Source organism: Oncorhynchus nerka, linkage group LG13 (genome assembly GCF_034236695.1).
Source record: "Oncorhynchus nerka isolate Pitt River linkage group LG13, Oner_Uvic_2.0, whole genome shotgun sequence".
In the NCBI taxonomy this organism is placed as follows: Eukaryota; Metazoa; Chordata; class Actinopteri; order Salmoniformes; family Salmonidae; genus Oncorhynchus; species Oncorhynchus nerka.
Genome location: NC_088408.1, coordinates 6,952,562 through 6,976,535, shown reverse-complemented (window position 1 = coordinate 6,976,535; position 23,974 = coordinate 6,952,562). Strand labels below are relative to the sequence as shown.

The 23,974-nt window shown below is 48.7% G+C and overlaps 1 protein-coding gene across 2 annotated transcripts in view; it reads right to left on the bottom strand.

Moving 5' to 3' along the window:
• LOC115118183 (heme transporter FLVCR2-like) overlaps positions 1-23,974 on the bottom strand; it is a 79,877-nt gene that overhangs the window by 9,236 nt on the left and 46,667 nt on the right. For both annotated transcript variants that reach the window (XM_029646751.2, XM_029646752.2), the window contains exons 8-9: positions 6,010-6,121; positions 3,404-3,459 (exon numbers count right to left, since the gene is read on the bottom strand). In XM_029646751.2, coding sequence (XP_029502611.1) covers positions 3,404-3,459; positions 6,010-6,121 — 168 coding nt within the window. The remainder of the gene's footprint in view (positions 1-3,403; positions 3,460-6,009; positions 6,122-23,974) is intronic.

Genomic DNA, 23,974 nt, shown 5'->3' with positions numbered 1-23,974 from the left:
AGTGGAGAGGCGGCAGGGTAGCCTAGTGGTTAGAGTGTAGAGGCAGGTAGCCTAGTGGTTAGAGCCCTAGTGGTTAGAGTGGAGAGGCGGCAGGGTAGCCTAGTGGTTAGAGTGGAGGGGGGCGGCAGGGTAGCCTAGTGGTTAGAGTGGAGAGGCGGCAGGGTAGCCTAGTGGTTAGAGTGGAGGGCGGCAGGGTAGCCTAGTGGTTAGAGTGGAGGGGCGGCAGGGCAGCCTAGTGGTTAGAGTGGAGGGGCGGCAGGGTAGCCTAGTGGTTAGAGTGGAGGGGCGGCAGGGTAGCCTAGTGGTTAGAGTGGAGGGGTTAGAGTGGAGGGGCGGCAGGGTAGCCTAGTGGTTAGAGTGGAGGGGCGGCAGGGTAGCCTAGTGGTTAGCCTAGTGGTTAGAGTGGAGGGGCGGCAGGGCAGCCTAGTGGTTAGAGTGGAGGGGCGGCAGCGTAGCAGTGGTTAGAGTGGAGGCGGCAGGGCAGCCTAGTGGTTAGCCTAGTGGTGGTTAGAGTGTAGAGGGCGGCAGGTAGCCTAGTGGTTAGGGGCAGGGCAGCCTAGTGGTTAGAGTGTAGAGGCGGCAGGTAGCCTAGTGGTTAGAGTGTAGAGGCGGCAGGGCAGCCTAGTGGTTAGAGTGGAGGGGCGGCAGGGTAGCCTAGTGGTTAGAGTGGAGAGGCGGCAGGGTAGCCTAGTGGTTAGAGTGTAGAGGCGGCAGGGCAGCCTAGTGGTTAGAGTGGAGGGGCGGCAGGGTAGCCTAGTGGTTAGAGTGGAGGGGCGGCAGGGTAGCCTAGTGGTTAGAGTGGAGGGGGCGCCTAGTGGTTAGGTGGAGGGGCGGCAGGGTAGCCTGTGGTTAGAGTGGAGGGCGGCAGGGTAGCCTAGTGGTTAGAGGGAGGGGCGGCAGGGTAGCCTAGTGGTTAGAGTGTAGGGGCGGCAGGGTAGCCTAGTGGTTAGAGTGGAGGGGCGGCAGGGTAGCCTAGTGGTTAGAGTGGAGGGGCGGCAGGGTAGCCTAGTGGTTAGAGTGGAGGGGCGGCAGGGTAGCCTAGTGGCTAGAGTGGAGGGGCGGCAGGGTAGCCTAGTGGCTAGAGTGTTGGACTAGTAACCGGAAGGTTGCAAGTTCAAACCCCCGAGCTGACAAGGTACAAATCTGTCGTTCTGCCCCTGAACAGGCAGTTAACCCACTGTTCCTAGGCCGTCATTGAAAATAAGAATTTGTTCTTAACTGACTTGCGTAGTTAAATAAAGGTAAAATAAAATAAATATAAGCCAGATTGGCATATCACGTACATGTCCTTATATCAGTCATGAGTCACAAAGAGAATGTCTTGTCCTGCTCCTGCATTCATCCCAGTCATCAGCAACAGAGCACTGGGATAGATGCATGTCTGACATCAATGTGTGCTCAATAATGATCATTTAATATGGTCAATTTCAGAAAACGTTGTGTAACATAAGCATGCTGTTGACGAGTAGACTATGGTGTAATGGAAGGTTCTGCCTTGTGTGGAAGGTTCTGCCTTGTGTGGAAGGTTCTGCCTTGTGTGGAAGGTTTTGCCTTGTGTGGAAGGTGTGTGGAAGGTTTTGCCTTGTGTGGAAGGTTCTACCTTGTGTGGAAGGTTCTGCCTTGTGTGGAAGGTTTTGCCTTGTGTGGAAGGTTCTGCCTTGTGTGGAAGGTTTTGTGGGTTTTGACACTTTTGTCAGTGTCATAACCAACCAGCCATAAAATAAAGCAATATACATTCTGAAAGCCTTCAGGCCCCTTCTCTTTTTCTACATTTTGTTACAGCCTTATTCTAAAATTGATAACTTTATTTTTTTCCCCCTCATCAATCTACACACAATACCAATTAACGACAAAGCGAAAAACAGAAATAACTTGCATAAGTATTCAGAATCTGTGCTGAGATTTGAAATTGAGCTCAGGTACATCTGGTTTCCATTGATCATCCTTGATGTTTCTACAACTTGTGGTCATTTCAATTGATGGGACATGATTTGGAAAGGCACACACCTGTCTATATAAGGTCCCACAGTTGACAGAGGATATCAGAGCAAAAAATCAAGCCATGAGGTCGAAGGAATTGTCCTTAGAGCTCCGAGACAAGATTGTGTCTCATCAGACCATGAGAATTAAGATTCTCTGGTCTGATGAAACCAAGATTTGGTCTAAATGCCACGCGTCACATCTGGAGGAAACCAGGCACCATTCCTACAGTGAAACATGGGTGGCAGCATTATGCATGGAGACTACTCAGGATCGATTGAAAAATGAACAGAGCAAAGTAGAGAGAGAGATCTTTGATGAAAACCTGCTCCAGAGCTCTCAGGACCTCAGACTGGGGCAAAGGTTCCCCTTCCAACTGGACAACAATGCCAAGCACACAGCCAAGACAACGCAGGAGTGGCTTTGGGACAAGTCTCTGAATATCCTTGAGTGATCAAGCCAGAGCCCGGAATTGAACCCGATCAACATCTCTGGACAGACCTGAAAATAGCTTTGCAGCGACGCTCCCAATCCAACCAGACAGATCTTGAAAGGATCTGCAGAGAAGAAATGGGAGAAACTCCCCAAATACAGGTGTGCCAAGCTTGTAGCATCAAACCCAAGGAAACTCGAGGCTGTCATCACTGCTGTAAATGGGATATTTCCATTTTTGTAAAGAAAATTCTGCAAACCTGTTATTGCTTTGTCATTATGGGTAGATTGATGAAAAAAAATAACTATTTCATCAATTTTAGAATAACGATTTAAAGTAACAAAATGTGGGGGGAAACAGTCAAGGGGTCTGAATACTTTTGGAATGAACTGTGTCACAATAGGTTTAAATATATATGTCATGACAGTGTTATGACCATATTACGACAGCTAGGTCAGCTGTTATGACCGTGTTATAAAGTTTTGTCAAGTGTTACCAAAACATACATTTACAAAACTTCAGAAGTTATTTTGAATTGAGGGGAGTTACTGCTCTCAATAAATTGAAAATGGAGTTACTAAGTTGTCTGAGAGCGACCTGATCTGATCAGGTTGTCCTATTTGACGTCAAAACATCTATCAAAGTGGTCAAATTTGACAACTTCTGACTTACTGGAAAAAACGTGTCCGATAGAGATAGTAAGGGGTTATTAACAGACAGAGGAAACAGACAGACACAGAGGAAACAGACAGACACACAGGAAACATTAGACAGACACACACACACACACACACACACAGAGAGAACATTAGACAGACAGACACACAGAGAGAACATTAAACAGACATACATGCAACTCAGCATGAGACAAGTAATTCTAGGAGCAACAGCAAAATAGTGTAAGGTGACTTCCGGAGCAGACTGCACCAGACATACATAGCTACACAGAAACGGATTTAACACACCCCTCAGCCTGCCCCCCACACTTACAGCTGCCTTGGCTAACTGGTTGGCCTTCTGTCTCTGCAGGTCTGACTTGATGAAGCCTGGAGAGAGAAAAACATTTCTTAAAAAGCGGACATGCATGTTTAGGGTTTACGTAAGACTAGTGAGGTGTGTGCCAGCCATTTTGATGCCTGCAACACATGACCTTTCAGCAGATCCCTCCATACAATTCCATGATAAGGTTTTTTACGGTTCAGGTCAGTGGTGTCCAATTAAGACCTAGACAACCAGGTGAGTGTGGGAGTTCTTAACTAAATCCATTAAGACCCAGACAACCAGGTGAGTGTGGGAGTTCTTAACTAAATCCATTAAGACCCAGACAACCAGGTGAGTGTGGGAGTTCTTAACTAAATCCATTAAGACCTAGACAACCAGGTGAGGGTGGGAGTTCCTAACTAAATCAATTAAGACCCAGACAACCAGGTGAGTGTGGGAGTTCCTAACTAAATCAATTAAGACCTAGACAACCAGGTGAGTGTGGGAGTTCCTAACTAAATCAATTAAGACCCAGACAAGCAGGTGAGGGTGGGAGTTCCTAACCAATCTGTGGAGTGAAAACAGACTCTGCTCTCGAGGAGTTTGATAAGTGGATCAGGTAAATACATCATTTGTTTCACTGTGTTGCTTGTCAAATAGCATGAAATAATATTCCCTATAGCAAAGACAGTAAGGTACAGCTTCCACTAGAGGGCACTCAATACAAAAACAATGTACACCATACATAAATCCTTCAATAAAAAAGCTGGAAGGACTAATTCATAACAGAGGTTTATAACTTTGTTAATATTACAACACGACCTAGTTCATTATCTATACTATGGCTCAGATTGTAAATAATTGGTGGTCATGAGTTGTCAATGTTTAATTTAACCTTTATTTAACTATAGTTTACCTTAAATACTGCCCATGCAGTAACCCTCTGTTGCGGACTCTTAACCCTTCTAGTCATACAATAAATCATTAACAATAAATGAACTTGGGACTTTAGCCCTACCAAAAACAACCAGTATGTACTTTCAAGAGGAGTTTAGGGCTCATTGATTTATTACTTCAATTGATTTATAGTTCTCCCCTAAATACTGCCCATTCAGTAACCCTCTGGACTGACCTTTAACCCTTCACATCATTAACATAATCAAGACGGAGCTGCTCTTCCTCCCGGGGAAGGACTGCCCGTTCCATGATCTCGCCATCACGGTTGACAACTCCATTGTGTCCTCCTCCCAGAGCGCTAAGAACCTTGGCGTGATCCTGGACAACATCCTGTCGTTCTCAACTAACATCAAGGCGGTGGCCCGTTCCTGTAGGTTCATGCTCTACAACATCCGCAGAGTACGACCCTGCCTCACACAGGAAGCGGCACAGGTCCTAATCCAGGCACTTGTCATCTCCCGTCTGGATTACTGCAACTCGCTGTTGGCTGGGCTCCCTGCCTGTGCCATTAAACCCCTACAACTCATCCAGAACGCCGCAGCCCGTCTGGTGTTCAACCTTCCGAAGTTCTCTCACGTCACCCCGCTCCTCCGCTCTCTCCACTGGCTTCCAGTTGAAGCTCGCATCCGCTACAAGACCATGGTGCTTGCCTACGGAGCTGTGAGGGGAACGGCACCTCAGTACCTCCAGGCTCTGATCAGGCCCTACACCCAAACAAGGGCACTGCGTTCATCCACCTCTGGCCTGCTCGCCTCCCTACCACTGAGGAAGTACAGTTCCCGCGCAGCCCAGTCAAAACTGTTCGCTGCTCTGGCCCCCCAATGGTGGAACAAACTCCCTCACGACGCCAGGACAGAGGAGTCAATCACCACCTTCCGGAGACACCTGAAACCACACCTCTTTCAGGAATACCTAGGATAGGATAAAGTAATCCTTCTCACCCCCCTTAAAAGATTTAGATGCACTATTGTAAAGTGGCTGTTCCACTGGATGTCATAAGGTGAACGCACCAATTTGTAAGTCGCTCTGGATAAGAGCGTCTGCTAAATGACTTAAATGTAAATGTAATAATCAGCTAGCGCAGTGTTTCTCAAACTGGGTCCCGGGGTCCCCACTGGGTACACGTTTTGTTTTTTCCCCAGCACTACACATCCGATTCAAATAAAATCAACTAATCATCATTCTTTGATCATTTGAAAATCAGCCTTGTAGTTTAAGGTTAAAATATTTTAAATAAATAAAAATGTGCATCCCTTGGTGTCCAGAGGACCAAGTTTAGGGTCTATTGTCATGTTGGTGAACTTGGACTTCAGCCCTGATGTTCTCCAGTAGTCAGTATGGATGTATTTAAGGAATTACACAGCAGCTCTCTGGAGTTAACCCTTCGAGGCCCAATCAGTAGCCTCACTTTCCTCTCATGTGGGTGAATGTGGACTTGGACTACAGTAGCCAATGGCACCCTATTCCCTATGTAGTGCACTACTTTAGACCAGAGCCCTATGGCACCCTATTCCCTATGTAGTGCACTACTTTAGACCAGAGCCCTATGGCACCCTATTCCCTATGTAGTGCACTACTTTAGACCAGAGCCCTATGGCACCCTATTGCCTATGTAGTGCACTACTTTTGACCACCACCATCAGAAAAAAGGTCTTTACCTGTGAGGACCGATCCAATGAAGAGGAAGACGCAGAGGAAGATGTTTCCTGCCAGCGTCCCGTAGTTATCTATGATCTTCCCCTGGCAGATAGTGAAGATGATACCAAACACCTGTGCGTATATATATAGAGAGAGAGAGAGCGAGAGAGAGAAAGTGAATTATCAATTATCTTTCCTTGACAGATAGTGAAAATGATACCAAACACCTGTCGCGGGAATTGGCCCTCTACACCAGTAGTTCCCAAACTGTGGAGCGCACCAAATGTATCACTGCCATGCTTAAACTGTTTAACAGTGTTGGGTATAGGCTATTTCCCTGACAACTGGAACGAATAATACCAATTTTACATTAAAAATAACATTTAAAAAAAATACAAATTTTACCCAAACAATTATCGTGGCATTTGTGTCAACAGCACCATCATGAACAGCAGATCACTGCACGTTCTGAGTGAACACAACATCCTGAGCAAAAGTCAAATTGTATAACAAATTATCAAACCATATTTACATCTTACACACCATAATTGATAAACATAAATCAAAAAAAAAAAAATCTCATGCTTTGTAGACTTCCAAAAAAAGCTTATGATTCAATTTGACATTAACTCTTTTTACTGAAATTAAATTTAAAAAGTGGTGTGGGAGGAAAAACGTAATCAAATCAATATACACTAATAACAAATGCAGTCAACATGATGAACATAGATTTATTTTCCCAAGGGTGAGGAGTACAAATTCAGCTCAAGTCTATTTAATATCTAGATCAATTAAATGGCAAGAAAACGCTTGAGCAATTAACAGCGCCCGATCTCACTCTTAACGACACACGCGCTTCCTGTAGTCAGATGACCTGGTGCTGCTGACGGTTACAACAACCATTAGATCATCCGCTAATAGTTCTGTCAAACCTGGACCCGGACGGTCAAAACTCAACAAGACAAACATTCTGACGTCCCAGAACAAGGTCCAGATGTCAGGGAAACAGATATACTGGGCTCTACTGATATAGAACACACGTACGCATAACAGGGACAAAACCTGAGGCGCCACCGGGAACGTCAACCTAGCCGCGCCACAGGGAACGTCAACCTAGCCGCGCCACAGGGAACGTCAACCTAGCCGCGCCACAGGGAACGTCAACCTAGCCGCGCCACCGGGAAAGTCAACCTAGCCGCGCCACCGGGAACGTCAACCTAGCCGCGCCACCGGGAACGTCAACCTAGCCGCGCCACCGGGAACGTCAACCTAGCCGCGCCACAGGGAACGTCAACCTAGCCGCGCCACAGGGAACGTCAACCTAGCCGCGCCACAGGGAACGTCAACCTAGCCGCGCCACCGGGAACGTCAACCTAGCCGCGCCACCGGGAACGTCAACCTAGCCGCGCCACCGGGAACGTCAACCTAGCCGCGCCACCGGGAACGTCAACCTAGCCGCGCCACCGGGAACGTCAACCTAGCCGCGCCACAGGGAACGTCAACCTAGCCGCGCCACAGGGAACGTCAACCTAGCCGCGCCACAGGGAACGCCAACCTAGCCGCGCCCACCGGGAACGTCAACCTAGCCGCGCCACAGGGAACGTCAACCTAGCCGCGCCACCGGGAACGTCAACCTAGCCGCGCCACAGGGAACGTCAACCTAGCCGCGCCACAGGGAACGTCAACCTAGCCGTGAATGAACTGAAAGACAAAGCAAGCAGGGCTATGCCATTAAACAAAATGTATTAAACTAGATGCACAAATTAGGATCTGGCTCATAATATTCTAAATCAATAATAGAACCAATAGCACTATATGGCAGTGAAGTGTGGGATCCACTATATGGCAGTGTGGGGTCCACTATATGGCAGTGAAGTGTGGGGTCCACTATATGGCAGTGAAGTGTGGGATCCACTATATGGCAGTGTGGGGTCCACTATATGGCAGTGAAGTGTGGGGTCCACTATATGGCAGTGAAGTGTGGGGTCCACTATATGGCAGTGAAGTGTGGGGTCCACTATATGGCAGTGAAGTGTGGGGTCCACTATATGGCAGTGAAGTGTGGGGTCCACTATATGGCAGTGAAGTGTGGGGTCCACTATATGGCAGTGGAGTGTGGGGTCCACTATATGGCAGTGGAGTGTGGGGTCCACTATATGGCAGTGGAGTGTGGGGTCCACTATATGGCAGTGGAGTGTGGGGTCCACTATACGGCAGTGAAGTGTGGGGTCCACTATATGGCAGTGAAGTGTAGGGTCCACTATACGGCAGTGTGGGGTCCACTATAGTGGAGTGGCAGTGAAGTGTGGGGTCCACTATATGGCAGTGTGGGTCCACTATACGTGTGGGGTCCACTATATGGCAGTGAAGTGTGGGGTCCACTATATGGCAGTGAAGTGTGGGGTCCACTATATGGCAGTGAAGTGTGGGGTCCACTATATGGCAGTGAAGTGTGGGGTCCACTATATGGCAGTGCAGTGTGGGGTCCACTATATGGCAGTGTGGGGTCCACTATATGGCAGTGTGGGGTCCACTATATGGCAGTGTGGGGTCCACTATATGGCAGTGTCCACTATATGGCAGGTCCACTATATGGCAGTGAAGTGTGGGGTCCACTATATGGCAGTGAAGTGTGGGGTCCACTATATGGCAGTGAAGTGTGGGGTCCACTATATGGCAGTGAAGTGTGGGGTCCACTATATGGCAGTGAAGTGTGGGGTCCACTATATGGCAGTGAAGTGTGGGGTCCACTATATGGCAGTGAAGTGTGGGGTCCACTATATGGCAGTGTGGGGTCCACTATATGGCAGTGTGGGGTCCACTATATGGCAGTGTGGGGTCCACTATATGGCAGTGTGGGGTCCACTATATGGCAGTGTGGGGTCCACTATATGGCAGTGTGGGGTCCACTATATGGCAGTGTGGGGTCCACTATATGGCAGTGAAGTGTGGGGTCCACTATACGGCAGTGAAGTGTGGGGTCCACTATACGGCAGTGAAGTGTGGGGTCCACTATACGTCAGTGAAGTGTGGGGTCCACTATATGGCAGTGTGGGGTCCACTATATGGCAGTGAATTGTGGGGTCCACTATATGGCAGTGAATTGTGGGGTCCACTATATGGCAGTGAAGTGTGGGGTCCACTATATGGCAGTGAAGTGTGGGGTCCACTATATGGCAGTGAAGTGTGGGGTCCACTATATGGCAGTGAAGTGTGGGGTCCACTATATGGCAGTGAAGTGTGGGGTCCACTATATGGCAGTGAAGTGTGGGGTCCACTATATGGCAGTGAAGTGTGGGGTCCACTATATGGCAGTGAAGTGTGGGGTCCACTATATGGCAGTGAAGTGTGGGGTCCACTATATGGCAGTGAAGTGTGGGGTCCACTATATGGCAGTGAAGTGTGGGGTCCACTATATGGCAGTGAAGTGTGGGGTCCACTATATGGCAGTGAAGTGTGGGGTCCACTATATGGCAGTGAAGTGTGGGGTCCACTATATGGCAGTGAAGTGTGGGGTCCACTATATGGCAGTGAAGTGTGGGGTCCACTATATGGCAGTGAAGTGTGGGGTCCACTATATGGCAGTGAAGTGTGGGGTCCACTATATGGCAGTGAAGTGTGGGGTCCACTATATGGCAGTGAAGTGTGGGGTCCACTATATGGCAGTGAAGTGTGGGGTCCACTATATGGCAGTGAAGTGTGGGGTCCACTATATGGCAGTGAAGTGTGGGGTCCACTATATGGCAGTGAAGTGGGGTCCACTATATGGCAGTGGGGGGTCCACTATATGGCAGTGAAGTGTGGGGTCCACTATACGGCAGTGAAGTGTGGGGTCCACTATACGGCAGTGAAGTGTGGGGTCCACTATACGGCAGTGAAGTGTGGGGTCCACTATACGGCAGTGAAGTGTGGGGTCCACTATATGTCAGTGAAGTGTGGGGTCCACTATATGGCAGTGAAGTGTGGGGTCCACTATATGGAAGTGAAGTGTGGGGTCCACTATATGGCAGTGTGGGGTCCACTATATGGCAGTGTGGGGTCCACTATATGGCAGTGAAGTGTGGGGTCCACTATATGGCAGTGAAGTGTGGGGTCCACTATATGGCAGTGAAGAGTGGGGTCCACTATATGGCAGTGTGGGGTCCACTATACGGCAGTGAAGTGTGGGGTCCACTATATGTCAGTGGAGTGTGGGGTCCACTATATGGCAGTGTGGGGTCCACTATATGGCAGTGTGGGGTCCACTATATGGCAGTGTGGGGTCCACTATATGGCAGTGTGGGGTCCACTATATGGCAGTGTGGGGTCCACTATATGGCAGTGTGGGGTCCACTATATGGCAGTGTGGGGTCCACTATATGGCAGTGGAGTGTGGGGTCCACTATATGGCAGTGTGGGGTCCACTATATGGCAGTGAAGTGTGGGGTCCACTATATGGCAGTGTGGGGTCCACTATACGGCAGTGGAGTGTGGGGTCCATTATATGGCAGTGAAGTGTGGGGTCCACTATACGGCAGTGAAGTGTGGGGTCCACTATATGGCAGTGAAGTGTGGGGTCCACTATATGGCAGTGAAGTGTGGGGTCCACTATATGGCAGTGAAGTGTGGGGTCCACTATATGGCAGTGAAGTGTGGGGTCCACTATATGGCAGTGTGGGGTCCACTATACGGCAGTGAAGTGTGGGGTCCACTATACGGCAGTGAAGTGTGGGGTCCACTATATGTCAGTGAAGTGTGGGGTCCACTATATGGCAGTGTGGGGTCCACTATACGGCAGTGAAGTGTGGGGTCCACTATATGGCAGTGAAGTGTGGGGTCCACTATATGGCAGTGAAGTGTGGGGTCCACTATATGGCAGTGTGGGGTCCACTATATGGCAGTGGAGTGTGGGGTCCACTATACGGCAGTGAAGTGTGGGGTCCACTATACGGCAGTGAAGTGTGGGGTCCACTATATGGCAGTGTGGGGTCCACTATATGGCAGTGAAGTGTGGGGTCCACTATATGGCAGTGAAGTGTGGGGTCCACTATATGGCAGTGTGGGGTCCACTATATGGCAGTGAAGTGTGGGGTCCACTATATGGCAGTGAAGTGTGGGGTCCACTATATGGCAGTGTGGGGTCCACTATATGACAGTGGAGTGTGAGGTCCACTATATGGCAGTGGAGTGTGAGGTCCACTATATGTCAGTGAAGTGTGGGGTCCACTATATGGCAGTGTGGGGTCCACTATATGGCAGTGTGGGGTCCACTATATGGCAGTGTGGGGTCCACTATATGGCAGTGTGGGGTCCACTATATGGCAGTGTGGGGTCCACTATATGGCAGTGTGGGGTCCACTATATGGCAGTGTGGGGTCCACTATATGGCAGTGTGGGGTCCACTATATGGCAGTGAAGTGTGGGGTCCACTATATGGTGAGTGTGGGGTCCACTATATGGCAGTGTGTGGGGTCCACTATATGGCAGTGAAGTGTGGGGTCCACTATATGGCAGTGAAGTGTGGGGTCCACAATACGGCAGTGTGGGGTCCACTATACGGCAGTGAAGTGTGGGGTCCACTATATGTCAGTGAAGTGTGGGGTCCACTATACGGCAGTGTGGGGTCCACTATACGGCAGTGTGGGGTCCACTATATGTCAGTGAAGTGTGGGGTCCACTATACGGCAGTGAAGTGTGGGGTCCACTATACGGCAGTGTGGGGTCCACTATATGTCAGTGAAGTGTGGGGTCCACTATATGTCAGTGATGTGTGGGGTCCACTATACGGCAGTGAAGTGTGGGGTCCACTATACGGCAGTGAAGTGTGGGGTCCACTATACGGCAGTGAAGTGTGGGGTCCACTATACGGCAGTGTGGGGTCCACTATATGGCAGTGAAGTGTGGGGTCCACTATACGGCAGTGTGGGGTCCACTATACGGCAGTGAAGTGTGGGGTCCACTATACGGCAGTGAAGTGTGGGGTCCACTATACGGCAGTGAAGTGTGGGGTCCACTATACGGCAGTGAAGTGTGGGGTCCACTATACGGCAGTGAAGTGTGGGGTCCACTATACGGCAGTGAAGTGTGGGGTCCACTATATGGCAGTGAAGTGTGGGGTCCACTATATGGCAGTGTGGGGTCCACTATACGGCAGTGAAGTGTGGGGTCCACTATACGGCAGTGAAGTGTGAGGTCCACTATACGGCAGTGAAGTGTGAGGTCCACTATACGGCAGTGAAGTGTGAGGTCCACTATATGTCAGTGAAGTGTGGGGTCCACTATATGGCAGTGGAGTGTGGGGTCCACTATATGGCAGTGAAGTGTGGGGTCCACTATATGGCAGTGTGGGGTCCACTATATGTCAGTGAAGTGTGGGGTCCACTATATGTCAGTGAAGTGTGGGGTCCACTAAATGGCAGTGTGGGGTCCACTATATGGCAGTGAAGTGTGGGGTCCACTATATGGCAGTGTGGGGTCCACTATATGTCAGTGAAGTGTGGGGTCCACTATATGGCAGTGGAGTGTGGGGTCCACTATATGTCAGTGAAGTGTGGGGTCCACTATATGGCAGTGTGGGGTCCACTATATGGCAGTGAAGTGTGGGGTCCACTATATGGCAGTGAAGTGTGGGGTCCACTATATGGCAGTGAAGTGTGGGGTCCACTATATGGCAGTGAAGTGTGGGGTCCACTATATGGCAGTGAAGTGTGGGGTCCACTATATGGCAGTGAAGTACTATGGCAGTGAAGTGTGGGGTCCACTATATGGCAGTGAAGTGTGGGTCCACTATATGGCAGTGAAGTGTGGGGTCCACTATATGGCAGTGAAGTGTGGGGTCCACTATATGGCAGTGGAGTGTGGGGTCCACTATATGGCAGTGGAGTGTGGGGTCCACTATATGGCAGTGGAGTGTGGGGTCCACTATATGTCAGTGGAGTGTGGGGTCCACTATATGTCAGTGGAGTGTGGGGTCCACTATATGTCAGTGGAGTGTGGGGTCCACTATATGGCAGTGAAGTGTGGGGTCCACTATATGGCAGTGAAGTGTGGGGTCCACTATATGGCAGTGAAGTGTGGGGTCCACTATATGGCAGTGGAGTGTGGGGTCCACTATATGGCAGTGGAGTGTGGGGTCCACTATATGTCAGTGGAGTGTGGGGTCCACTATATGGCAGTGGAGTGTGGGGTCCACTATATGTCAGTGGAGTGTGGGGTCCACTATATGTCAGTGAAGTGTGGGGTCCACTATATGGCAGTGTGGGGTCCACTATATGGCAGTGGAGTGTGGGGTCCACTATATGGCAGTGAAGTGTGGGGTCCACTATATGGCAGTGTGGGTTCCACTATATGGCAGTGGAGTGTGGGGTCCACTATATGGCAGTGAAGTGTGGGGTCCACTATATGGCAGTGAAGTGTGGGGTCCACTATATGGCAGTGGAGTGTGGGGTCCACTATATGGCAGTGTGGGGTCCACTATATGGCAGTGAAGTGTGGGGTCCACTATACGGCAGTGAAGTGTGGGGTCCACTATATGGCAGTGTGGGGTCCACTATATGGCAGTGTGGGGTCCACTATATGGCAGTGAAGTGTGGGGTCCACTATATGGCAGTGAAGTGTGGGGTCCACTATATGGCAGTGGAGTGTGGGGTCCACTATATGTCAGTGGAGTGTGGGGTCCACTATATGTCAGTGGAGTGTGGGGTCCACTATATGTCAGTGGAGTGTGGGGTCCACTATATGGCAGTGAAGTGTGGGGTCCACTATATGGCAGTGAAGTGTGGGGTCCACTATATGGCAGTGAAGTGTGGGGTCCACTATATGGCAGTGGAGTGTGGGGTCCACTATATGGCAGTGGAGTGTGGGGTCCACTATATGGCAGTGGAGTGTGGGGTCCACTATATGGCAGTGGAGTGTGGGGTCCACTATATGGCAGTGTGGGGTCCACTATATGGCAGTGTGGGGTCCACTATATGGCAGTGTGGGGTCCACTATATGGCAGTGGAGTGTGGGGTCCACTATATTACAGTGAAGTGTGGGGTCCACTATATGGCAGTGAAGTGTGGGGTCCACTATATGGCAGTAAGTGTGGGGTCCACTATATGGCAGTGTGGGGTCCACTATATGGCAGTGAAGTGTGGGGTCCACTATATGGCAGTGGAGTGTGGGGTCCACTATATGGCAGTGAAGTGTGGGGTTCACTATATGGCAGTGGAGTGTGGGGTCCACTATATGGCAGTGTGGGGTCCACTATATGGCAGTGAAGTGTGGGGTCCACTATATGGCAGTGTGGGGTCCACTATATGGCAGTGTGGGGTCCACTATATGGCAGTGGAGTGTGGGGTCCACTATACGGCAGTGAAGTGTGGGGTCCACTATACGGCAGTGAAGTGTGGGGTCCACTATACGGCAGTGAAGTGTGGGGTCCACTATATGGCAGTGTGGGGTCCACTATATGGCAGTGTGGGGTCCACTATATGGCAGTGAAGTGTGGGGTCCACTATATGGCAGTGAAGTGTGGGTCCACTAAATGGCAGTGCAGTGGGGGTCCACTATATGGCAGTGCAGTGTGGGGTCCACTATATGGCAGTGAAGTGTGGGGTCCACTAAATGGCAGTGCAGTGTGGGGTCCACTATATGGCAGTGGAGTGTGGGGTCCACTATATGGCAGTGAAGTGTGGGGTCCACTATATGGCAGTGGAGTGTGGGGTCCACTATATGGCAGTGTGGGGTCCACTATATGGCAGTGAAGTGTGGGGTCCACTATATGGCAGTGTGGGGTCCACTATATGGCAGTGTGGGGTCCACTATACGGCAGTGGAGTGTGGGGTCCACTATACGGCAGTGAAGTGTGGGGTCCACTATACGGCAGTGAAGTGTGGGGTCCACTATACGGCAGTGAAGTGTGGGGTCCACTATATGGCAGTGTGGGGTCCACTATATGGCAGTGTGGGGTCCACTATACGGCAGTGAAGTGTGGGGTCCACTATATGGCAGTGAAGTGTGGGGTCCACTAAATGGCAGTGCAGTGTGGGGTCCACTATATGGCAGTGCAGTGTGGGGTCCACTATATGGCAGTGAAGTGTGGGGTCCACTATATGGCAGTGCAGTGTGGGGTCCACTATACGGCAGTGAAGTGTGGGGTCCACTATATGGCAGTGAAGTGTGGGGTCCACTATATGGCAGTGTGGGGTCCACTATATGGCAGTGTGGGGTCCACTATACGGCAGTGAAGTGTGGGGTCCACTATATGGCAGTGTGGGGTCCACTATATGGCAGTGTGGGGTCCACTATATGGCAGTGAAGTGTGGGGTCCACTATATGGCAGTGCAGTGTGGGGTCCACTATATGGCAGTGTCCACTATATGGCAGTGAAGTGGGGGTCCACTATATGGCAGTGAAGTGTGGGGTCCACTATATGGCAGTGAAGTGTGGGGTCCACTATATGGCAGTGAAGTGTGGGGTCCACTATATGGCAGTGAAGTGTGGGGTCCACTATATGGCAGTGAAGTGTGGGGTCCACTATATGGCAGTGCAGTGTGGGGTCCACTATATGGCAGTGTGGGTGAAGTGGGGTCCACTATATGGCAGTGAAGTGTGGGGTCCACTATATGGCAGTGTGGGGTCCACTATATGGCAGTGGGGGTCCACTATGGCAGTGGCAGTGAAGTGTGGGGTCCACTACTACTATATGGCAGTGTGGGGTCCACTATACGACAGTGAAGTGTGGGGTCCACTATACGGCAGTGAAGTGTGGGTCCACTATATGGCAGTGGAGTGTGGGGTCCACTATATGGCAGTGCAGTGTGGGGTCCACTATATGGCAGTGCAGTGTGGGGTCCACTATATGGCAGTGAAGTGTGGGGTCCACTATACGGCAGTGCAGTGTGGGGTCCACTATACGGCAGTGAAGTGTGGGGTCCACTATATGGCAGTGTGGGGTCCACTATATGGCAGTGTGGGGTCCACTATACGGCAGTGAAGTGTGGGGTCCACTATATTGCAGTGTGGGGTCCACTATATGGCAGTGTGGGGTCCACTATATGGCAGTGAAGTGTGGGGTCCACTATATGGCAGTGCAGTGTGGGGTCCACTATATGGCAGTGTGGGGTCCACTATATGGCAGTGAAGTGTGGGGTCCACTATATGGCAGTGAAGTGTGGGGTCCACTATATGGCAGTGAAGTGTGGGGTCCACTATATGGCAGTGAAGTGTGGGGTCCACTATATGGCAGTGAAGTGTGGGGTCCACTATATGGCAGTGGAGTGTGGGGTCCACTATATGGCAGCAGTGTGGGGTCCACTATATGGCAGTGGAGTGTGGGGTCCACTATATGGCAGTGAAGTGTGGGGTCCACTATATGGCAGTGAAGTGTGGGGGTCCACTATATGGCAGTGTGTGGAGTGTGGGGTCCACTATATGGCAGTGAAGTGTGGGGTCCACTATATGGCAGTGAAGTGTGGGGTCCACTATATGGCAGTGGAGTGTGGGGTCCACTATATGGCAGTGTGGGGTCCACTATATGGCAGTGAAGTGTGGGGTCCACTATATGGCAGTGTGGGGTCCACTATATGGCAGTGACTATATGGCAGTGGAGTGGGGGTCCACTATACGGCAGTGAAGTGTGGGGTCCACTATACGGCAGTGAAGTGTGGGGTCCACTATACGGCAGTGAAGTGTGGGGTCCACTATACGGCAGTGAAGTGTGGGGTCCACTATACGGCAGTGAAGTGTGGGGTCCACTATATGGCAGTGTGGGGTCCACTATATGGCAGTGTGGGGTCCACTATACGGCAGTGAAGTGTGGGGTCCACTATATGGCAGTGAAGTGTGGGGTCCACTATATGGCAGTGCAGTGTGGGGTCCACTATATGGCAGTGCAGTGTGGGGTCCACTATATGGCAGTGAAGTGTGGGGTCCACTATATGGCAGTGCAGTGTGGGGTCCACTATACGGCAGTGAAGTGTGGGGTCCACTATATGGCAGTGTGGGGTCCACTATATGGCAGTGTGGGGTCCACTATACGGCAGTGAAGTGTGGGGTCCACTATATGGCAGTGTGGGGTCCACTATATGGCAGTGAAGTGTGGGGTCCACTATATGGCAGTGAAGTGTGGGGTCCACTATATGGCAGTGAAGTGTGGGGTCCACTATATGGCAGTGAAGTGTGGGGTCCACTATATGGCAGTGAAGTGTGGGGTCCACTATATGGCAGTGAAGTGTGGGGTCCACTATATGGCAGTGCAGTGTGGGGTCCACTATATGGCAGTGAAGTGTGGGGTCCACTATATGGCAGTGTGGGGTCCACTATATGGCAGTGTGGGGTCCACTATACGGCAGTGCAGTGTGGGGTCCACTATACGGCAGTGCAGTGTGGGGTCCACTATACGGCAGTGAAGTGTGGGGTCCACTATACGGCAGTGTGGGGTCCACTATACGGCAGTGAAGTGTGGGGTCCACTATATGGCAGTGCAGTGTGGGGTCCACTATATGGCAGTGTGGGGTCCACTATATGGCAGTGAAGTGTGGGGTCCACTATATGGCAGTGAAGTGTGGGGTCCACTATATGGCAGTGAAGTGTGGGGTCCACTATATGGCAGTGAAGTGTGGGGTCCACTATATGGCAGTGAAGTGTGGGGTCCACTATATGGCAGTGAAGTGTGGGGTCCACTATATGGCAGTGAAGTGTGGGGTCCACTATATGGCAGTGCAGTGTGGGGTCCACTATATGGCAGTGAAGTGTGGGGTCCACTATATGGCAGTGTGGGGTCCACTATATGGCAGTGTGGGGTCCACTATACGGCAGTGCAGTGTGGGGTCCACTATACGGCAGTGCAGTGTGGGGTCCACTATACGGCAGTGAAGTGTGGGGTCCACTATACGGCAGTGTGGGGTCCACTATACGGCAGTGAAGTGTGGGGTCCACTATATGGCAGTGCAGTGTGGGGTCCACTATATGGCAGTGAAGTGTGGGGTCCACTATATGGCAGTGAAGTGTGGGGTCCACTATATGGCAGTGTGGGGTCCACTATATGGCAGTGTGGGGTCCACTATATGGCAGTGTGGGGTCCACTATATGGCAGTGTGGGGTCCACTATACGGCAGTGAAGTGTGGGGTCCACTATATGGCAGTGTGGGGTCCACTATACGACAGTGAAGTGTGGGGTCCACTATACGGCAGTGAAGTGTGGGGTCCACTATACGGCAGTGGAGTGTGGGGTCCACTATATGGCAGTGCAGTGTGGGGTCCACTATATGGCAGTGCAGTGTGGGGTCAACTATATGGCAGTGAAGTGTGGGGTCCACTATACGGCAGTGCAGTGTGGGGTCCACTATACGGCAGTGAAGTGTGGGGTCCACTATATGGCAGTGTGGGGTCCACTATATGGCAGTGTGGGGTCCACTATACGGCAGTGAAGTGTGGGGTCCACTATATTGCAGTGTGGGGTCCACTATATGGCAGTGTGGGGTCCACTATATGGCAGTGAAGTGTGGGGTCCACTATATGGCAGTGCAGTGTGGGGTCCACTATATGGCAGTGAAGTGTGGGGTCCACTATATGGCAGTGAAGTGTGGGGTCCACTATATGGCAGTGAAGTGTGGGGTCCACTATATGGCAGTGAAGTGTGGGGTCCACTATATGGCAGTGAAGTGTGGGGTCCACTATATGGCAGTGAAGTGTGGGGTCCACTATATGGCAGTGAAGTGTGGGGTCCACTATATGGCAGTGCAGTGTGGGGTCCACTATATGGCAGTGAAGTGTGGGGTCCACTATATGGCAGTGAAGTGTGGGGTCCACTATATGGCAGTGTGGGGTCCACTATATGGCAGTGTGGGGTCCACTATACGGCAGTGCAGTGTGGGGTCCACTATACGGCAGTGCAGTGTGGGGTCCACTATACGGCAGTGAAGTGTGGGGTCCACTATACGGCAGTGTGGGGTCCACTATACGGCAGTGAAGTGTGGGGTCCACTTACGAAGCAAGAATGACAAACGGGACAAACACCCAAATGAACCCTGCAAGAGCTTCCTCGGAGGACAGAGAAACTCCAAACAACGCATGCAGAGTAGAATGACAATTCCCTTAATATCCAAAAAAAGAGCCACCAAATTGTATAATCTTTATAAAACTACTGACCCCCACTCATACAATTGAAACGAAGTCCTCAAAATGTCAAGAGGTGACCATAGAGAAGAATCATCTGGTTCTGAGGCTTAGTTCACTAACCGCTACCAATCCAACAAAGCCACAGGACAGCACTCAAATATCACCTATTGGAAAGACACCACAAAAAAAAAATTAAGTCCAGTCTCTAAACAGACAGTACATGGTGGCATACTATCTGACCACCATGACTGATAGAAAACACAGAAACAATGACAAAATGTACAGACTGAAAACACAGAAACAATGACAAAATGTACAGACTCATTGAGCACAACCTGGCCATAGAAACCGTCCGTTAGACAGATCTAACAAACCAGAGAGGACAGCCTGGCCATAGAAACCATCACAGACAGATCTGACAACCCAGAGAGGACAGCCTGGCCATAGAAACCATCACAGACAGATCTGACAACCCAGAGAGGACAGCCTGGCCATAGAAACCATCACAGACAGATCTAACAACCCAGAGAGGACAGCCTGGCCATAGAAACCATCACAGACAGATCTGACAACCCAGAGAGGACAGCCTGGCCATAGAAACCATCACAGACAGATCTGACAACCCAGAGAGGACAGCCTGGCCATAGAAACCGTCCGTTAGACAGATCTGACAACCCAGAGAGGACAGCCTGGCCATAGAAACCGTCCGTTAGACAGATCTGACAACCCAGAGAGGACAGCCTGGCCATAGAAACCATCACAGACAGATCTGACAACCCAGAGAGGACAGCCTGGCCATAGAAACCATCACAGACAGATCTGACAACCCAGAGAGGACAGCCTGGCCATAGAAACCGTCCGTTAGACAGATCTGACAACCCAGAGAGGACAGCCTGGCCATAGAAACCATCACAGACAGATCTGACAACCCAGAGAGGACAGCCTGGCCATAGAAACCATCACAGACAGATCTGACAACCCAGAGAGGACAGCCTGGCCATAGAAACCGTCCGTTAGACAGATCTGACAACCCAGAGAGGACAACCTGGCCATAGAAACCGTCCGTTAGACAGATCTGACAACCCAGAGAGGACAGGTTGTGCTCACTCTAACCCTCAGACCTCGCCTGACAGAGATGTACTTTCTCCTACAATGACAGAACGATGCAGACTTAGAGGCAAATTTTCTTTGCTAAAATGTACAAAAATGTTGAAAGTAAAAACAGAAAAGGAAAAAAATATATTTGGAGAAAACACCTTTGTGCAAAATATGTAGCTTCCTGCCCGTCGGGACAGCCAGTGGAACAACCAACCAGACCAATGCTACCCGTGTCCATTTCATCATTGTCCTCATGCATGTCTTACTGTAGGGTCCTGTTAAAATGTTACTACTCACTTAGTATTATTTTTCTTACTATTATCATCCATCCGTCATCACGGATTTGATACATGTCTATATGTAAAAGCTTTGGCAATGTATGTGGTAACACTATCCATGCCAATAAAGCCTTTCGATTTGAATTGAAAGGAGGTACAGAGAGCGAGACAGAGAGCGAGACAGACCGCACGAGACCGAGAGCGAGACAGAGAAAGCGACAGAGCGAGACAGAGAAAGCGACAGAGCGAGAGAAGAGACAGAGCGAGAGAAAGCGAACAGAGCGAAAAGCGAACAGAGCGAGAAAACGAAAGAGAGAAGTTTCGGAATTCAGAGCAACAGGAGAGATCGTGATTAAATATTTGTTTCATAATATAATATTTGTCTAATATTGAGTTAATACAAACTCAATAGGAACTACCAGAACCAAGCTCGCCATCTTTATTTGGGGGATTCGTGTGTATCGTGTTGTATTGTTTGGTATTACTGCACTGTTGGAGCTATAAGGAAACATACGCATTTCCCTGCACCTCTGATAGTATCTGCAAAATATGTTTAAGTGACCGATAAAATTTGATGTCAACGTGCTTTATAGGCAGATGCATATCAGATCCAGATCCAGGATGCTGCCTTGTATAGAAAGGCTCCTTGCAGACAGCCTATAAAAGGCCTCTTACATATCAGCCTCTGAGGCAGTTATTGAATCTGATCAAGCCTGTCAGGAATGGAGTTCACCCAACTCTGTAAATATCATCCATAAAACTTGAAGTGTCCCTTAGTTATACACACGCTAACAACCAGCATAGATAACAAGATGACCCAGCTAACTAGCTAGCTTGTCCAAGTAAAGTGACACGATATGGTCATAATGCTTCATGACAGTGTCATTGTCGGAACTAGAAGCACAAGCATTTCGCTACACTCGCATTAACATCTGCCTACCATGTGTATGTGACAAATAAATTTGATTTGATTTGATTTAGCTAAGTAGTTATATATAACGCTATTTAAAATAAAGGGGAAAAAAACATGACTGTAAAGAATTCATTACAACAAAGGATTTTAAGAAACCAAACTTCTTGTCAGGAAAAAAATGATTTGAAAAACATTTAGGTTTTTGACAGGCAATATGTAGGTGTCATAACCAGCCATAAAATACAATATGTCACAACAGGTTTAAATATGTTATGACAGGTTATGTCATTGCTTATGACATTATGACGTGGTTTTGACTGTCATAAAAAAGTTGACACTGGGGTGTCAAATAAAGTGATACCCAGATCGTAATTAGATTTAATGTTGCTAAAACACAGTCAGTTCCACTTTATCTACATATCTGCATCAAAACAGATTACAAAGGACACTTCGTCTTGCATATAAGGAAAGAAGACCTGTATTAATAATAAACCAAGAACTTTGAGGGGGAATACATAGTAAGTCAAATCGAAAATTGGAACGACTAAATATGATCACAATAAAGGCAATAAGGAAAACACATTTTTGTACAGTTATCAAAGTAAACATTCACATAAGACATTAACAATAATTGTATTTTAAAACTTAAATGACTTCTGTACATACATTCCCTTAGGCCTGCAGCCTAATACAGGAAGAGTCATAATGGGAACTGATGAAAAGCATGCAGGGGATGCTAAATGACCAATCAACAGCCAGCAGGCTTATCTAGCTAATTATATACATATATTTTACTAGTAAAATAGCAATCCTGTCTTGTGGCTGGCTAGCTAGCTACTGTAGCTAGCTACAAATCAATTCAGACACTAGCCAATTCATTTTTAGCTCTTAGCTAATACAAATGACAAATGCTCTTCAAATTGACAATATGAGAATTGTATTTTGTACAGTTATCAAGGTAAACAAGGTAAACATTTACATAGAAAAGACAAAAAGAGCAAAATCAAGTTGCTAGCTAACGTTACCTTGCATCGTTTTGGCTTACTGTCTACTCTGCTCATCAGTACATGTCAGACTCATCTTGTAAAATCAGGAAAAAAATATATACTATAATTACCAACAAATTGTATACAGTTTCTTACCTTAAATATGTTGTCCTGATCTTAATAAGAAAGCTTGTGAGAAACTTTCGGGTCCAGTGGAGGCGAGGCGCTTCCCAGTGGCAGCTTTCAAAATTGAACTGACGTTCCTGCGCCATTTTCTTCTCATAAAACAAATCAGCTAGCTAGAGAAATGATCAATTGCGATGCTAGCTAGTTAATGTTAGCTAAACTTGGGAGCTCAAGGGGACATAGGCTTCAGGAGCCAGCTGGTTACATATGATTCCACCATGGGCAACAACTGGCTATTTGTTCGTTTTCAGCCAAATATGTGACCCGTTTCAGGAAAATAGGCGTATGTCGCGGGTCACTACTTCACAGGAGAGCCTTCTTGAACATGTGAACTTTCATGTGCCTTAATAACAAATGTGTATGCCATCTGTAAATACGAATACATTTGTTAAATTAATGAGACAAGTTGGTTTAGCCAGAGAAAAAGTCAGCAACCTTCCCACTAGCCATGATTGGCTGAGATAATGAGTGGGCTGGACATGCTGAGAGATGAGTTTTGATTGGTCTGCCATATAGCACGCTTCTATCTATTTGAGATGGTCTGTATGTCTAGGTAATCCTCACTAGTGCAGCTTTTTTTTTTAAAGAAGATGTATCATGTATTAAAACTGCATAAACCTAAATGTCAAGTTAATGTGTAAAAGCTGGCTGGCTCGTTAGCTAACATTATGTTTATGCTCTCCACTCTCTGGAGGACTGAGTTTTGAAATCATTGGAATTCGAGTATAATAGCCAAGGAAATAGAGAAAACACCTTTCTCTGGATTCCATCTTCAAACTAAGGGCAACCATGGCATCCGACAGGAGATGCATTCAACCATGATGTATACGGGTAAGAGTCTAGCTAGCTAGCTACATTTTCAGATATTTCATGTTTCAAATTTTGACAGAAAGTAGTGTCATTTCAAGTTAAAGTGCACTGTTACCTAGCTAACGTTAGCTGGCTGGCTCACTAGCTAAAAATTGTGTATAATCTTATTCCTCGTATCTCAGACACATTGCTTGACTAGTTTATAGCTCACTAACATTGAACCTGGTTGGTTAGCTACCTGCAGATTCATGCAGGGTAGTAACGTCATGAATTGGTATTATGGTTCATTGTTTAGCTAGCTAGTTAGCTACATGTCTTAACAAAAGACTCCACTATGCAAGTATCCATTTCAATAGAACTTCACCGCTACAACTGTTGTTGTTGATAGACTTACTAGCTGGTAAATTCACTCTGGCCATCTACTCCAATTTCAGACCACGGGTAAGATAAGTCTAGCTAACGCCATTTTTCAGATATTACACGTTTCTAATTTTGACATAAAGTATTTTCTTTTCAAGTTAAAGAGTACTGTTAGCTAGCTAGCTTCCGTTAGCATTGAGCCTGGTTGGTTAGCAACATGCAGATTCATGCAGGGTAGTAACGTCATGAGTTGGGATTATGGTTCATCGTT